Genomic DNA, 17,564 nt, shown 5'->3' with positions numbered 1-17,564 from the left:
TCAGCAGATAGGCAAGAAAAGCCCATCCTTGGGGGGCAATTGGAATGGCACACACTGAAGTATAGTCCCGTGCCTCCACCCTCGGAAAAGTAGTAAATATTAAATATATATCTACCCACCTATCCATCTATCCATCCATTAACATTTATTATACACATCTTATAAGCTATCCATGTAATAAGTACCTGTGACTTAAAATGGGCGTGCATGTGGAAGTCTAGTGGAGAATAAAGACACTTAGAATGTCATTGTTGAAAGAGAATCAAGTGTCAAAACTTACTTGTCTAGAGGTAAGAAGAGGGATGTAGAGGGAGGATCAACTCTTCCCACAGGCTCTAAATGAGTCCTGAGTTCACAAGGAGGATAGATGTGTGGGTGAGAGGGCTGTGCAGAAAGAGAGGGACCATCTGAGATGCACGGTGGCCTGAGAGGGCTCGGCTGACTTGGCAACGGTGTGGATGGAGCAGTGAGGTCATCCAGTGGGGGCAATTGTAAATGGACTTCTTCCTCCAGCCCCGGAATCACTGAGGGACTCTGAGCAGAGGATTGGCACTAAAACACCTACATTTCAGGAAGGTGGCTGTGACAATGGACACAGTGGACAGAAAGGAGAAGTCACAAAAAAAAAAAAAAAAAAAAACCTAAGAGAATACTTATATATGCTGTTATTAGGCTAGAATCAGGCATACACGGGAAGGTCTACAGTGACCCTCAAACCACAGGCCAATTTCCCACCTAGTGACCCTCTTCACATGTGATGATTAGTTCCAGGACATGGGTTATCTGCTGTGGGGACATGTGATCATCCTCTGATCAAGAGCCTGTCCCTCAATCTCCCAAAGACCTCCACTTCCCATATGTAAATTACTGCACTCTCAACTACAGGCTGGTCTTTATTGGTGCCCTGGGCCCTTGTAGACATAGGGGCCTACTGTCACATGGGCACAATCAAAGCTTTCTCAGAGCCCTTTCTTTTGGTGCCATCTATATTATATTTTTTTGCCTTTTCATTGGGTATTCAAGATCAAGGAAGAACCTGGTGAACAGTTTCACTCATATGCTAGCAAAGTTTCAGGCAAGTGCATTGTCCCTGGGCCCTGGGGAGTGGAGATCCCCTGGACATCCTCTAGAAACTCGGAGGTTAGACTGTAAGGAAGCTATTTTGTTTGGAGAATGAATAAATGACCCTCATTTGCAGAACCCCTGTTAAGGCCTAGAACCTGAGTTATTAAGGAGCTGCATAGACACAGTCCTGGAAGAAGCATTACTCTGGGTGCAAATACAAGAAGCTGTACACCAAAGATCACAGTCTCTAGGTTGGAGTAGGCAGGCCTCCATCTGTGATAGTGTAACAGGACATAGCGCCCATTCTGTTGATGTTTAGACACAAAAATATAGGTTCTGAGCATGTAGTACTCTTCTGCTCCCTGGTCAAGGGCCCAATTTACAGATTTACACAATGGACTCTGGACAGTGTCTATCCAGAAAAGGTCACATTGTGATGGGTACAACCAAGGAGCTTGCATGAAGGCAGTGAGCACAGAGGAGCCAACCATCCCATCAGTAATAGTGCTCAGAACCAGGACCTCTTCCCCATGCAGAGAACAGGGTTCAGGTAAGCCTCAATGAAGCCTGTCCATCTGGACGGCTGACAAAGGCCATGTCTTGTATGGAGAACCTTGTTATTCAGTTTTGTTCAAAGGGCTGACAGAAGACCAGATGGGGGACAGTACCTTCTAGTTCACAGTATTTCGTGCTGTGTGGTTCTGGCTCAGAAATAAACCATTCCCTCTATTCATTAAGTCCCCACTGTGTGTCAGACACTGAATATATGCTTTATCTGTTCCTTGTGGCAACGCGTTGTAAGGTACTTATCCATTCTGTAGATGAACAGATAGAGCTGCAAAGCAGGTGGCTAAGTGGACCAAGGTCACATAGGAAGGAACAGAGCAGAATTATAATTCGTACTTCCTGACAGCTAAGCCATAATTTTCTCCCTCCACTATCTAATCTCAACCATGTTGGTGAAGGCAATTCATGAAGCTCATGGCCACTTCCCCTCGTGTCGCTTATACGTGAGTGGAGGGGAGAAAGGCAAAGCTAAGAACTTCTCTGCCAACCTACAATGTCATTGGCAGAGCTCAGCTACCAAAGAATAGCAACGTCACGAAGACTGTCAACAACCAAAGAAAACAAATGGCATTGCAGGTATGAGCAGTCCCCAGTTCCCTAGAGGATGGAGTGGCCCTGGGTGTCAGGGCCAAGACTGAGGTAGAGACATGTTGGAGAAAAGAGGGTGAGAGAGTGTTCTTGCCAAGCCCTGGATGCAAGGTGGCCCACTAGTGGGTGGCGGCCATTTCAGTGCATTTTGGAAGGAAGAAAAGACACATGCTGTAGCAGGACAGGCTGAAGTAGCGTGGTTAAAAAGAACTTTCTGGTGACTGTAGTGAGAAAACATGTAGGATGTCTAGAGTGCTAGACCCCACCGTGGAGCTTGTCTGGTGGCCACACAGGAAGTGGCAAAGGTTGCTTGTGGTTGAGACATGCCTATGAGCTCTTCTTCATCTTCTGGGAGGAGGGAAGCCTGGGGCAACCAATAGAGATGGGGACCAGAGGGTTTTTCACCCCACCTCTGTTCCCTAAGGTCAGGGAAAACACACAAAGAGGCCTTCTAGCATAGTTTGGAGTACCTTTGATGGGGGGCACAGTCTTGGAAGAACTAAATCCTGAGGTGTCCCAGCCCTCCAGTACCAGGGACACCTACCCCAAGGGACCCATGTTCCTCCTCCATAAAAGTTTGGCAGGTGTCACAGCATGACCCTAAAATCCTGGCCTTCTGTTACTGTCTGCTGTAGGATCCATTCCCAGGCCCTTGGTTCTCCTTGTGTCATATATCAGTAACTGTGTGCATTTATCATCTGCTCAGCTCTCAGCAGGGAAATTAGAATCAACTAGAATCCAGGCCTTGGCCTCTAGGAAGAGACAGTGTAGAAAGAAGAGTTTGATCCAGACATGTCCTGTACTAAACCCCTTAGACACGTAGACCCCTGTGTTTCTCACTGTAGCTCGCTGAGATCGGTGTTGACCTTAGACACGTAGACCCCTGTGTTTCTCACTGTAGCTCACTAAGGTCAGTATTAACCCTGATTTTGCAACGAGGAACCTCAGGCTCAGAGACAGAGCAACATGATCAATGCCATGCAGTTGTGGGGCCTGGACCAGGGCCCAGCTGTTAACTACACCACTGTCCTCTACTGTGCAGTCCACAATGGCTCTCTGAGGATGGCTCCCTGTGTTCTAAGACAGATCAGGGAAAGCTACAGTCATCCAGAGGAGCTTCTTAGAGACTTAGCTCTGGGCCTTGAAGTAGGGCATAGCTCAGAGGCTTGTGGGGAAAGAAGCAGCCAAATTACTGACTCTGTATCTTCTTAGGGTAGGTAAGAGGAAGGCAGTAATAGCTCAACCTGTTGGGGGCTCCATGCGAGTAAAGGAGAGCCAGGGCAAAACAGGGGCCTCTCTAAACCCAGAAGAGCAGGCTCCCTCCTTTCCACAGACCCAGTCCCAAACTGAAGTTTGGAAAGGCCTGATGGCCAAGCCTGCCTTCTAAGTATCACTCCCTCTCCTAGACTCAGTAGGGCTAAAGATAGAGCAAGTCCCAGTAAGCCTTCCAAGCCGATGGCCATAGAGCTAGACTAGAGACCACTGCAGTGGTTAGCACTGTGTACAGGGTGTCCACAAGCCAGGCGGTTTGAAGATATGCAGTAACTACACCTCTCCACTTCCCATGAGGCCTGCACAGTTAACACGCCCATTTCCAGGCTGGCAACGGGTGCCAGGTCATTAAGTAACCTGCCAGGGTACCCCAGCTGCTAAGAGGCAGATCCCAGATGTGAGCCCAGCCACTCTTCACCATTCTGCCCCAGCTCTGAATTCTAGCCCTCTTTACCTGGAGTGCCCTCCCAATCTCAGGTTTACTCCTGCCTGGGGCTCTTTCCAGCCATAAGAGCCCTTCCCTAGTGGGGCGGCAGAAGCTATCCCATTAGTTCCTAGCATTGGAAAGGACTAGAACCAGGCAGGTCAGGCCACATGCATCATCCCCCTCTCCCCCAACCGAGCACCGTTGCCTTCTGTTCACAGTGATGGCTCCTGTGCCCAGGCCGGTGGGGGCATGGAGGACTCCGTGGTGGCAGCGGTGGCAGCCGGCAGACCCAGTGCCCATGCCCCGAAGGCTCAAGCCCAGGAGCTACAGCAGGAGGAGGAGCGGCCGGGGTCGGGGGGCTCCCCACGGGCTGGGCCCCTCCGCGCGGCCTCCCCCGGCCAGCAGCAGCCTGCTCTGGCGACGGCGCTCTGCTCCCACACTCCTGCTGCCTCTGAGTACGAACTCTCCCTTGACCTAAAGAATAAACAGGTACCCAGGGCCTCCCAGGGGGGCGGGGAGGGTGGTGAAGGGCCCTGCCTTTGGGGGCTGTCCAGGGTGCCAGGGACTTGCAGGCACACTTTCTTTCTATGTTTCTCCCCAGCTGAGCTACCTAGCTGCCCTTCCCTAGACCCTAAGTCCTCAGGAAGCCATGCTTAGCTCCCATACCTGCCTGTACCTGGCAAGATTCATGTCCTACACCACAAGGCCTGTAGCTAGTACATCCCTGCACTGCCCTTTACACGGTGCAAATTTCTAAGCAAGTAGCTGTTGTCAAAGGAGTCCCCACTTCCACTTTACCCAAAAGAAATGGCCTTGTTTCCATACTTTCCAAGGAAAAGCCCAACTCTTAGGCATGCACAAGAAAAATGAGGTGCAAAGTCAGTGGCTGCTTATGGATTGTCAGGATTTTTCTAAGGCTGACCCAGATGAGGGCATTCAGAACCTCCCTAGTGGAAAGGGGACACATGCTTGCAGGGAGATGTACCTTAGCTGTTAGAGTCTGTCCAAAAAAAAAAAAAAAACCAGATTTGAACTGGGAGAGGTAGATATGGGATCCAGTCCTTACAGTGCCTTCAGGAATGCCCATACAATACTCTGGCCATTGCTTTCCTTAAAATTGGGAAATAGGCCTTCAGTTATTGCCAACAGCCCTGCTAGCTCCATAATGTGTAGGCCCTAAAGAGCCAGTCTTGGCCCATGAGCAAGGCAAGTCTAAAGAAGCCAGTAGGATTGAATAAAGTCAAACTAATTTCATTCCTTTGGTGGTGGTGTTGGGGGAGGGGGGCGACAATGATGCCAAGCTCTCTTCCTGGACTGGTACTAGCAGTGGGCAATGTGCCCGACTTTTAGTAAAGCATTTTGACAAAATCCTTCATCATATCTATGTGACAAGAGAGGATTATACGGATTAGATGGCAACACAGACAGGTGGGGTTTTTCAAAAGTAGAATTTGTGAAACAGAAACAAAACCCAAATCCTCAGCGTTTTCTATGTGGTCTACATCCAGGAAAAGGGACCGCTGTCCTTGGTTCTGCCCAGTTCCGCATTTTGAGAAAGCACTGGATGAAAATATGGAAGTTATAGCTACCAAACTTTCCAATGAGATAAGGCTGAAAGACATCACCAAGAACCTTAACAACAGAACCCAAGATTTGTGGGGTTTTTTTAAGTGGGCAGAAAGATGTTTCAAATGAAAATAAGTCAGAGAAAATAGGAAGAATTCTAAAATTCTGCTTGTAGTCTTGCAGTGCCCAAAGTCCCAGAGTACTCACAGCCTTTAGGGAGTTGGGGGGCGGGGGATGGGGGTGCTCAGAGCAGATGTCGTAAAGCCCCAGGACAATGGGGTGGCCAGCCAGCAATCCTACACTTCACACTCCTTTGGGTCTTCTACATTCTGGATGGAAAATGAGAACTCTGGGAGTCCTGAAGAAGGAGAAATAGACTTGGTTGCGGTCAGGTGAATAAGGCATAGACTAGAAGACATTTGAAATATGGAAGGGCTGAGGTATGGAAAAGCAATGAGATGGATTTTTCTATCATTCCGGGAAAATACAGAGGCACTGACATGTGAAAGCCGCAGGTGAAGAACACATTTAGCTTAATGATTAAGCGTGCAGAGGTATAGAGCCTGGCCTGTGAGGTCCTGGGTTCTTCATTACTGAGGTAGCTGTGGGAGGATCGGGACAGTGTGGCATGGGGCGTGGGCTAGCTCTGAGCATCCCCACAACCCCACAGGTCTCTCCGCTCCCCTGGGATCTCCCTCCTCTTTTGTACCCTTTCCCTCAACATCCAGCAAAGTGTCTCGGATGTAGTACGTACCAATAGAGCAAGTAATGTTTTTAGTAACTATGATACAAAAAGCAGCTGGCAGTAGGGCACCGAGGAGAAAAGTCAAGGTTCCTTTCCCACCCCCAAGTAATTGCAGTCCCATTTAGAATCCCATCAACCAAACGAAAGAAAAACCTGGCTTGAGCAGGAGAGACTGGTAGAGATGCTAGGTGTCGCGGTGGGGAATGGAGAATTGTGGCAGATTCGGATCAGAGTGGTGACTTATTTGTGGCGAGTCTAATTCTAACACATGGGATTGTATCTCAGGCCACTGGGACTGAGCTGAATAGACAGTGTGGATTCAGGCTGAGGACCAGCCAGCCTCCTATGAGTTTTATGTCTTTCTAGTCCAACCATAGGTAAGGCAGGCAGGAGGAGAAACAGGCAAAGGGGAATTGAGGAAGTCATAGCAAGGTAGCTGAAACATGCCATACACAGTAAACTGAACTCTTCTCTTCTCTTCTGTGAGGCCTCGGACAGGCTCTTTACCTTCTCTGAGGCTCAGCTAGTCATATGTGTGTCTGGGGCTTTGCATGTGCACCCCCCCCCAACATTTCCTCTGTCTCTGCAGTTCTTCCCAGCACTCCTGCCCTTGGCCTCTTACTTTCCAGCTTGTTGGAGGAATTTCCTCCCTCCTCTGGAAGCTTCTCTGGCCTCTCATCATTACCCTCCCAGTGTCCAGTGCAGCGCCTGGTATGATAAAGACCTTCTGAAGGAGAATTCCCATAGCTTGTGGGTTTCTGGGCATGGTCCCCAGCACCACAGTGTGGTGAAAGCAATTAATAAAATCCTGCTTATTAAAGAAGAAAAGAGAAGCATGAAAATGTCACAGTAAAACCCATCCCTTCTTAGGCCAACTTAAAAGCTAATTTTAAACTGTATGGAAACATCAGAGATATCAGAAAAGATTCAAAGGAAAAAGAAGGTGTTCAGAAAAGGAAAGGAGAAAGAATGACTTTGACAAGGACGGATGAGGGTGGGCAAGAAGCCTAAGCTAGGTCGTAAATGTTCTGTAACGCTTTGAGATACAGGGATTAGTATTCTGACCTCGAAATTACCCACAATCATACGGAATCCGCGAGTTCTCAGGCGTGGGGTTGTGGGTAACCATGGCCTCCCCAGTGCTCCCCTTCCTAGGTTTCCAGCAGACAGCCTAGACCTAGAAGCATATATCTGGCTCCCTGTTGACCTGTATCATCTCTATCCTTAACCCTTTCTGAGACTGCCTCTAACTGTTCTCCCAATCCCACCCTTTCCACCATCCCACGTCAGGCCGGGTGGGCCAGCGTGCCTCTTGCCTGCCCGCCCCACCCCCACCCCCCGTCACCTCCTGCCAGCTCCAGCTTCAGCTATGCCTCTCCTACCTGGCCTCCACAGTGCAGCTGAGTCATCCCTGCACAGTGCACTTCTGGTCACGCTGCTCTCTGCTTGAAACCCTCAGTGGCTGCTTTTATGTGCAGTACAAAGGCTTCTCTGACTTCCCTGCCACACACCCAAGCCCACTCTAGGGTGCCTGCTGTGCCTTTTCACAGTACCTGAATCCCCTGGCTACCCTTTGCCTCTGGCTCTTCATCACCCATGTTGCTTCCTCCACTGAAAGATCCAAACCTAAGCTAGTCCCAATGTGTTTCTCAGATGGTCTCAGCTTATACTTAGGTCCCATCCAGAAGCTCCAAGCTGGGCCAGCACTTGTAGAGAGTACCAGTGGCTTACACTGTTGTCTGGTAGCCGCCTCGACTCTTACAGACAAGGACCATGTTCTTCTCTGGCTCTTGCAGAGTTGAGTAGACTGTGCTTTGAGCACTCACAGCACAAGGGCAGGGGTTGTACTTCATAGTGCAATTTATATGGAGAGCTAGTGGCCCCAGAGTGGTATCCTAGTTGTTGCTCTGCTCTCAGGCATAGTTCTCCTGCATGCTGCATGGTCCCTGGACTCTAGGAAATGCTCAACCTGGGATATGTGAGTGAAATACATCTGCTCCAAGCATCCCTGCACCTCACTCACCCCTTCCTCCAAGACCCTGCCTAGGAAGAGGGCCTCTTACACTATTTCCTCACCCTTCACCCCTTCTACCCTGCCTGTTTACTTCCTTTTCAAAGATGGTTGGGCCTACAGTCTAGGGATCAGAGAGACAGAGAGAGTAAGCATGCATGTTTCTTAGGTGTGCCCTTTTAGGAAAGCAGCTATGGTAAGGGTACATACTCTATACCCCCTACACTATAGAGGGCCCAATGTGATTCCCATATCCTCCAGCTCTCCAAGGAGTTTGCACCCTGTTCTCTGTTGTGGCTGCTAAACAGGCCGATTAGGCTGGCTGTCCAAACTGTAGGGCTCCCTGATCTAGCCAAACCACAAGGCCATGGAGCTGTGGTCAGCAGCATCCCAGTATTGCTCCCAAATCCAGGATCTATAGGTGTCGCATTCTGTACCCCCCTTCTTGGCATATCTTCTAAACCCCAAACTTGGAAGTCCAGCCTTACCCTGAGGCACCTTGCCAAGAAGTGGTTGTCTAGGGTTCCAAATAACCTTTCCCCTCTAAGCCTGTCTCCTTGTGTGTGAGATCAGATGCTGAGCTGAAGTGTATCTGGGCTCTTATCACTCCGAAGGTGAGATTTTTGCCCTAAGTAAGAAGAGAACCAGAGGACCAGGCTGCAGAGAGTAGGGGTAAAGACGAGGCCATGCAGAAGTGGTACCCTACTTGGCTTCATTCTCAGAGAAGGGTATCACACCACTGCTCTCTCGAATTAGTCTTCCTGTGGTAGACAGTGACATGTAGGGGCCACCTAGGGCTAGGCCTGGTGGTCTGTTAGGTATAGTGCAAAGCTTTTGCCCTACATTGTGGTGCATATTGTTACTGCACCACAGCGTGGATGGGAAGACTTAAGACACAGTCCCTGGTCTGAACCTGTTACCCTCCCATCTCTGGCTGTCACAGCAAACTACTCGCATAGGCTCCACAGATCAATGCACACAGCCTGACCTGTTGCTCAAAGTGGGCTCTGGAGCAGCGCTGCTTTTGGGGGTCTCTGTTCTCAGCCAGATGTTTGAGCTTGCTTTTGCCAAGTTCCGGAAACTCATAATAGGACTGGCTTTAAGGTTCTCAACTGAGAAACCTTGAGCCAAAGGAAATCCCTTTCTCAATTTGAAAGAAGACCTCACCCAGTCCAGCCTCCTCAGCAACGTGCCCCTCCCCCAGCCAGCATCTCCTTCTCCACTCTCACTTGCTGCCATCTCTCAGCACCCTCATTAGGCTCAGCTGGCCTGACTTCTGGGGGAAAAAAAAAGGGAGCATGTTGTAATGACACTGAAAGCCCCTCGCCACTGCTCCTGGCAGAAGCTGAAAGATCATTCTCTTGGAATCAGGCAGAGTCACAATTAATTACCCATGAATCATGGGGCTCAGAGAGGAGTGAACAGATATGCTCCTTGGCCAGTGGGTCCAGCCGCTCCCCCACCCCACCCCACCCGTTCCGGGGCGCTCTAGGCTACCACATCGCCTCTCAGCTCTCTACCTGACTCTCTTAAGAACAGACTGGAGCGACTGGGTGGGCCTGACCTGGGCCACTGCCGAGCTCCTCGGTCCTATGAGAATTTGTCTGTCAATATGAAGGGGGACGAAGGATGGAGAACTTGGCTCCCAGCCTAGACCAGGAAGAAAGTCTAGGGTTTTATTTCTCCCAAGCATAGGAAAGAGTTCATCTTAGCTCATGGCCACACACTCATTTACTAACCTCCAGCCACGGGTCTGGTCCAGCGCCAGGCAGAAGGGATGGCTTTGAGGGGTGGCGTGAGAGTGCTAAGAGATCAGAGCAGCGCAGAGGTGTAAGCATCAAGGGAGGCTGTAAAAGATGGGAAGACAGTAATAGAAACAGCTGGAGCCAGCAGGGGATGGCTATGCAAAAGGATTGGAGAGGAGGGTGGTGAAGTAATGACTGAATTTCTTCTGTCCTTTTCGTGAGCAGCACCTCCGAACCAGGGTAAAGGAGACCTAGCAAATGGCTCGAATAATTGATGCTCCTGTAGAGTCCGGGGTGGAAAGAGTAGACAAGGAAAGGAGTGGATAGTCTAAGTATCCCCCTCCCCCCCGCCAAAGTTCATGGAAGAACAGAGTCAAAGATCAGTTTGAACAACCTCCTGTGCTGGCTGGCTGGCAGGTTAAGACGGCTTTCTGGAAGGGATGAAGGACATTTGGGACAGGTCTTGGAGCAAGGGGAATATTTACACCTGGAGAGGAGCTGGGTGAGCAGAGGCCCAGTGAAGCGTTTTTCTGTAGGTAGAGCAAGTAAGCAGTGGGCCTAGTTGCTATATCTAAGGTGCTCAGAGAGAAAAAGAGGTGGCCCGGCCGGATCCTTTGGGTTGGAAGAGCAAGCGGGAAGAGTTTCCACTCACCGTGAGTGGTGGCTCTAAAGCAACAGAAGGCCCGTGCTTCCGTCTGGGTTTTGAGAGGTGGATTAGGTTCATAAAGTGTCAGAATGAAGATGGGGACAGAAGCAGGAGCATCCTGCCCCGGAAGCTGCTCAGGTGGCCCACCTAAGTCGTCAGAGGCAGCTCCTTGGGGTGACACTGTTGTGGAAAGATCAGGGGTGACTGCCAACAGTGAAGTGAGGGCTTCCATCTGAACTCTCAGAGGACAGAACGAAGGAGGACACAGGGACAAACACAACATGCCTAAAGAGGGTGGTGTAAAATCGAGTTATTTATTTGTTTGTTTACTTTACATCCTGACCACAGACCCCCTCCCTCCTCTCATCTCTGTCCTACCCTTCCTCTTTCTCCTATTCCCCCCCCCCCCATCCCCTACTTCTCAGATAAGGGAAGCCCTGCCTTAACCCACACCAGTATATCAAGACGCATCAGGACTGAATGCATCTTCCTCCCCTGTAGCCTGGCAAGACCAGGAGGATGTGATTGGAAAACAGGCAACAGAGTTCATGTCAGAGACCCCTTTCTAGGAGTCCCACACTAAACCCAAGTTACCCATTGGCTATGTATGTGTAGGGGGCCTAGGTCAGGTCTATACATGGTCCTTGGTTGGCGCATCAGTCTCAGTAACCCCCCCACCTAGGCCCAGGTTAGTTGGTTCTGTTGGTCTCCTTGTGGAGCTCCTGTCCACTCTGGATCCTTCTATTATTCCCCCTACTTTTCCACTACACTCTCTGTGCTCCACCCACAGTTTAGCTGTGAGTCTCAGCATCTGTCTCAATCCAGAAGAATCAAAGTTTTAAGAAGCAAACAAAGAAGGCAGAGCTGGTTGGGCTGAGTTAAGGAAGGACAGTCAGTGGCTTTTTAGCAGCCAGAAGTATCCATAAAGGCCATTGGGCATGTGGCTCCAGGATAAAGGGTCATAATGGAGATAGATCTGAGACTCACACATATGGCATCATTGTCATCTTCAAATAGTTATCATTTACCAAGCACAAGCCAACTGTCAAGAGCTTCATAGTCTCATTTAACCTTCCCAAGCCTCAGGATCAGCAGAGTTGGCCTCATCTAATGGATAGAGATGTTAAAACTATGCCCAAGGTCCACCAGCACAGAAGAGGCAAATATAAAAGGAGCTGTTTTCCTATGTGATGTTTGCTCATCACGTTATTAGAGTGGCATTCTGATAGTGGGCAAGGTGTGAAGATAGTCACTGGAGAAAACAAATATATTTAGAGTCCTGATAAGGGCTATCCCTGAGATTCTTCCTCCTCTTAATTAGTTGTTAATTATCACCCATCAAATGCATTAAATTCCCAACTTGGAAAATATGGAAGAGGCTCTGAAAATGGATAGGATGGAAATGAAAATGTATGAATAGAGTTTTTAAAAATGGTATTCATTTGTGACCAGCATGCAAAGGAATTCTATAGTTAGAGTCTAGGATTGATAGTCTGGCTGGGGATAAGTGTTCTGAGTGTCAAGGGGTTTCACAGGAGGAGCATCGAGAGCTCCAGAAAGGAGGAAAGAGGAGGGGTGAGTGAGGACCAGTGCTGAAGAAGCCACACAGCTGGTCATGAGGATCTCTTCAAAGGACCTCCAAAGTTGTAGGATGTCTAGAACCCAAGAACAAGGCAGAGCTGAAGGGTCAGATGGGGAGTCTGACTGCCTGGAAAGGAGGTGGGGAGTCCACTTGCCTCATGGACAGTGGAGTCAAGTGGAGCTATATTTCAGTCTTCAGAGAACTGGGAGATGGTTCAAAGGCAGGAGAGAAGCAGCAGATAGAAGGGTGGACATTGGGAACGTGGCTAAGAAACAGGAAGATGAGGGAAAATCCATTAAGAGACAGATGCTACGGGATCATTTGCTCTGAGCGTGATGGGAACTTTAAGAGTCCCGAAGATAACCTGGGGGAGTCATTCTTTCATTTATTCACTATGTATGATGCTGACTGTGTGCTGGATACTGTCCAAGAGCTGCGGATCTGACAGTAAAAATGGCAAGCAACGCCTTTGCCTTCACAGGGCCTTGCTTGCTTTTGTTTTCATTATATCTGATTTGCATCATTGTGACCACCAACTCGAGGGAAGGAAGAGGCTGGGGGCGGGGCTCATAGTTTCAGTTCCATCATAGCAGGAAAGGCATGGGGTAACAGCTTCGTCCACAGTGCTTGGGACGTGTGGTTTTTCACAACCCTATAGACAAGGAACCAGAGAGCGTGACAAAAGCCAGGCCCTGGGTATAACCTTAGTAACCAGCTAGGCTGAACCTCCAAAAAGTTCCATAATGTTCCAAAATAATATCACCAGCTTGGGACTGAGCACTTTCAAATATGAGCCTGTGGGGGCTGTCTCCCATTCAAGTGGAAACACTCCATCTGCGGATGTCATAATACAAAATGCACTTAGTCCAAATTTAAACATATCTAAGTCTTAACACTCAGGGGAGTGGGAACAAAAGAGAAGGAGGGAGAGGAAGCAAATATTGTCAAATATCTGAAAACAATTGCCTTTATGAAACTGAGCATTGTGAACAATGAATATATTCCCCTAAAAGTTGTGGGGGGCGGGGGTATCTAAACTGCAGGGTCTCATTAAGACTCAAAGCAATCGCTTTCATCATGAGCCTCTGTTTGAAAATATTATAATGAGCTATGGACTTCCAGTATGCAATGGCACAAAGCCAATATTCTCATTCCAAAAAAAGAAAAGTTGAAGTGAGAACATAGAAACAAAGGATAGAGCTACAGGAAGACCAAAACCCATCAAGTTTTCCAGCTCCATGCCTGAGAACTGGCATTTGAGCTCCATCAAGCATAGACAGCCCTGACATTTGCAATCCACGTGACCTCTTTTGGGGTCTGATTCCACCAGTGCCTAAAGCTTTCCTTGGCAAACAGATAGTCCATGTCCCTGGCTGGCATCTCTAGTGTTTCCGAGGTCTTATTGTATCTCAGGTTTTCACACTTAAAGTTTCACACATTCCTGTCAGAGACCCCCTGGAGTGGGGGGATGTGACCCCCATTGACCTTCCAGCCCTTCCTTATGAATCTAGGATCCAAGCCTCCATTACCATGTATTCTGCATGCCTACAATATCAGCACCAGGTAGATGATGCCAAGTTTTGTTGAGAGCTTCGGCAGTAGCCAGACCTTTTTAGGCCACAGCTACAACAAACATCCTCTGAGTGCCGGTATGGTTGAACCTGAGAAAGTACTTCTCTAGGCGGTTCTTTACAAGTGGAGTGCCCCCCACCCCCCACCGCACCCCCACCCCGTGGCATTCTCTTTTCAAGGGTTAGTCTTTTGAATGAGTCAGCTGTTTTACACCCTGGAGCCTCCAGCGGGTGGTCTTGCCACTTTAAATGTGCCACTGTCTTAGTTAGGGTTACGATTGCTGTGATGAAACACAGTGGCCAAAAGCAACTTGGGGAGGGAAGGGAAGGGCTTATTTCAACTCACAGTTCCCTACAGCAGTTTATCATCAAAAGCAGTGAGGGCAGGAGCCTGGAGCAGGAGCTGATGCAGAGGGATGTGGCCTCTGAGGGATGTGGCCTCCTGACTGCTCCTCATGGCTTGCTCAGCCTGCTTTCTTATAGAACCCAGGACCACTACTAACCCACAGATGGAACCATCCACAAGGGCCTGGGCCCAGCTCCATCTATCACTAATTAAGAAAATGCCCTACAGGCTCGCCTACAGCCTGATCTGATGGAGGCATTTTCTTAATTGAGGTTCCCTTCTCTCAGATGGCTCTAGCTTTGACATGAAACTACCCAGCATAGCTGCTATTCCGAACAATGTTTTTCATATCTTTCTACACTGCTTTTTGCTCTAAATTGTGACTGTATACCTGGCTTCAAGCATGCGGCAACAACCATTTCACAACTTGAATGCTTTGCTGTCTTGAAATGCCCATGACTTTTTAGTGCAGCCTTGCTCAAAATGTCAGGTTGCAGGCAAATGCAAACAAACTGTTTCCAGGCTATATCCAAATGGCTGTAGCCCAGTTCCCAGTAACTTGCTCCCATCTGAAATATCATGAGTACAGTCTTTGCTATCCATGTTTTATCACCGTTCTAGCTTCCAAAGCTTTGACCAGTTAATCTCTGCTTCTACAGTTTCTGAAACTCATATCTCCAACTCTTCCAGATTCTCCCTACAAATCAGCTGCAACGGCATAAGCATCTCACGGTCAGATTTAATTACAGCAACAACCTCTTCTGTGGCACCACTTTTCGGTACTGGTTAGTGTTTTTGTGATTGCAATACCTAAGAGAAACAATTTAAAGGAAAAATCTTCTTTGTATTTTTCTCACAGTTTGAGAGTGTTTGGTCTATAATTTCAGAGACAGCATAGCATGGTGGTAGAGGCTGTTCTCATCAGAAAACAGAAAATGACAAAAGGAATTGCTAGCTATAACCTGTCTTTACTTACCTATTTCTACCAGATAGACCCTCACCTCCTTAAAAGGCTCCACACTACCCCCATAACAGTGCTACAAGCTGAGGAGCAAGCATTCGAAGTGTGGGTCACTAGGAGACACTTGAGATGTGAAACATAGAGAATTGAAGTGTGTAGGAAGGTCTTGGTAGGACAGGGACAGGAATCTAAAATTTGGCTTCTTCAAACAGCATAGACATTGAGCTTGAAGATGGACCCTCCTGGAGACATCTTGGCCAGCCTTCTGCCTCTGAGTGTGAAGATAGCTGCCCTAGTTTGCTTTCTCTTGCTGTGATAGGCATCATGACCCAAGGCAACTTGGGAAGGAAAGGGTTAACTCGGCTTAGAGGTCATAGCCCTCCATTGAGAGAAGCAAGGCAAGAACCTAGAGGCAGGAAGTGAAACAGAGGCCATGGAGGAATGCTCAGCCTGCTTTCTGACACAACTCATCAACTTCCCAGATGACCCCAGACTGTGTCAAGTTGACAAGAAAACCTAACCAGCACGATGCTATAGCAAGCAGACAGATTCTTCACCACATCGGAAGTATCTTAGGCAGTGAGTTTCCGCATCTTCTTTCAGTTGCTATGGAATCTTATCACCTGTCAAGATGCTCTTGGGTCTCGGTTTCTTCAGGAAGTAGAAATGGGAAAGAGCTGTGAAGTCTGGCCCTTGAGTGAGTTCCTCTTCATGGTCCTTGAGAAAGGATAAAACAATAGGGGTGCGGGGAGGGGGGTGATTTTCATCTTACTCTCCACGACAAAGCAGGTCTTCCTTTGAGGCACACAGAACGTCATCCACCTTAGGTTCTGTTTTATTTTAAAGGGTTCATCCAATTGCATCAGATCCACAGGACGATTTTCCTTTCGGCTAACTGAAAGTCAGTTGATTGGAAATATGTTTCTAATACACTGGAAATGTATGCAAATAATGTCTATCGAATTAATTAGACCAGCTCAGATTCAAAGGGGGATTGTATAGGATAAATACCACAGGGGGAGGACCCATCGGTGCCATCTTGGAATTGTGTCTACCACATAGCTGAAGAGTAGCCTCCTTGGTGTCTCTATGTAGCACCTCCAGTACCTCTAAGAAACCTGGCTTTCTGCCTCAGGGCATCTGTCTCTGCTCTTGCAGACATCACTCTAGACAGCAAAGAAGATCACAGCTTGGTTGGTTCTCAGTGCTGAACTCCAGCACATCCACTGAGGCATAGAACAGAGATGCAGCCTTGACTCCCGTGGGAAAGTCCTCCAAAGATGCTGCTCTACACAGCTGAATCCAGTTGAGCACTGTCCAGACCATTGATATAAAGAACTAAAGAAATAAACACGTGTTTTGATAAGACAACATACCCTTATCAATAGGATTGTTTTTAAAGCAGTGTTGCGGATGAAACCCATGGCCTTACATGTGTTAGGCAAGGCCTCTGCCACTGAGCCATGTCTCCAAGCCCATCCTGGTTTGCTTGTTAATATCACCATGAAGACTTCCCTGTAACCCATGGTATACAGGGGCGCTTCCCCGCTGATGTTTAGAGCATGTACCGGTTATCCCAGACACAGCCTTTGGTGGGATGATAAATCAGGAATCAGGTTACAATGCTATACTGAGAGATGGGCTTGCCCTTTCCATGTGCTCCGTGGATAGCAAATCTACCTGGGCCCCTCCTCATCCTGATTCCTGGAGAATGTAGGAACGGCAGTGCAGTGGTAACCCTCAGCCTGCTCATCCAGATGTTTAGTTGCAGACGGACACAGTGTGTAAGTGGAGGGCAAAGATGAGCGAAGCATAATTTCAGAGTCCGGACTTACCTTCCTGCTCCCAGAGGAGGCAAGGGACTTACTGAGGAGTCTTGAGCCTATCTCCTTAGTTTTAGCCTGAACTTTCATTTAAATGCAAAGTCCTCCAAAGAGGGAGGGGGGTAACAGTCAGTCACTTCTTGGGGCTTCTTTCTTGAGAAGTTTTGGGAAAATAGAGAAAGCAAAGAGGGAAAAAAACAGAGCTAAAGGGCACACTGCTGAACAAGTTATGCCATGGGAGCTCTGCTCAGGTGAGGCCCTAATCAAGACTGGCCATGGCTGCACAGCTTCCATTGATACCAACAAAGGTGACATGACTCATGCTACCCTAGAGGGGATCCTACTTTTGGGTCATTCTTCCATCTCATTATGTTCACATTCATTGAGGACTTCTTGTGTGCCTCAACCCAGACTGGGGACTGGTGATGCAAAGATTGTCAAACCCAGATGCTATGCTGTTGGTGCCCCCAGGAAAACAGAAGCACCCCAGAGCAGTGAGAGTGCCCACGGGTGAGCAAGGATCACAGTAGGGGTTTTGTTTGTTTGTCTGATCTTGACATCATTGTTTAACTTTTCATTTTTTAATTCTTTTTAATTGTCTATCAAGGCAGAAACCATAGTGTAATAAACTCCCATACAGCCATCACCA

General features: G+C 48.4%; 1 protein-coding gene across 2 annotated transcripts in view; it reads left to right on the top strand.

The window, feature by feature from the left end:
* The window catches only part of Iqsec3 (IQ motif and Sec7 domain ArfGEF 3), a 93,138-nt gene that overhangs the window by 39,262 nt on the left and 36,312 nt on the right, over positions 1 to 17,564 (top strand). For both annotated transcript variants that reach the window (XM_051155286.1, XM_051155287.1), the window contains exon 3: positions 4,138 to 4,408. In XM_051155286.1, coding sequence (XP_051011243.1) covers positions 4,138 to 4,408 — 271 coding nt within the window. The remainder of the gene's footprint in view (positions 1 to 4,137; positions 4,409 to 17,564) is intronic.

This window comes from Acomys russatus, chromosome 13 (assembly GCF_903995435.1).
Source record: "Acomys russatus chromosome 13, mAcoRus1.1, whole genome shotgun sequence".
NCBI lineage: Eukaryota > Metazoa > Chordata > Mammalia > Rodentia > Muridae > Acomys > Acomys russatus.
This window is presented reverse-complemented; position numbering and strand designations above follow the sequence as displayed.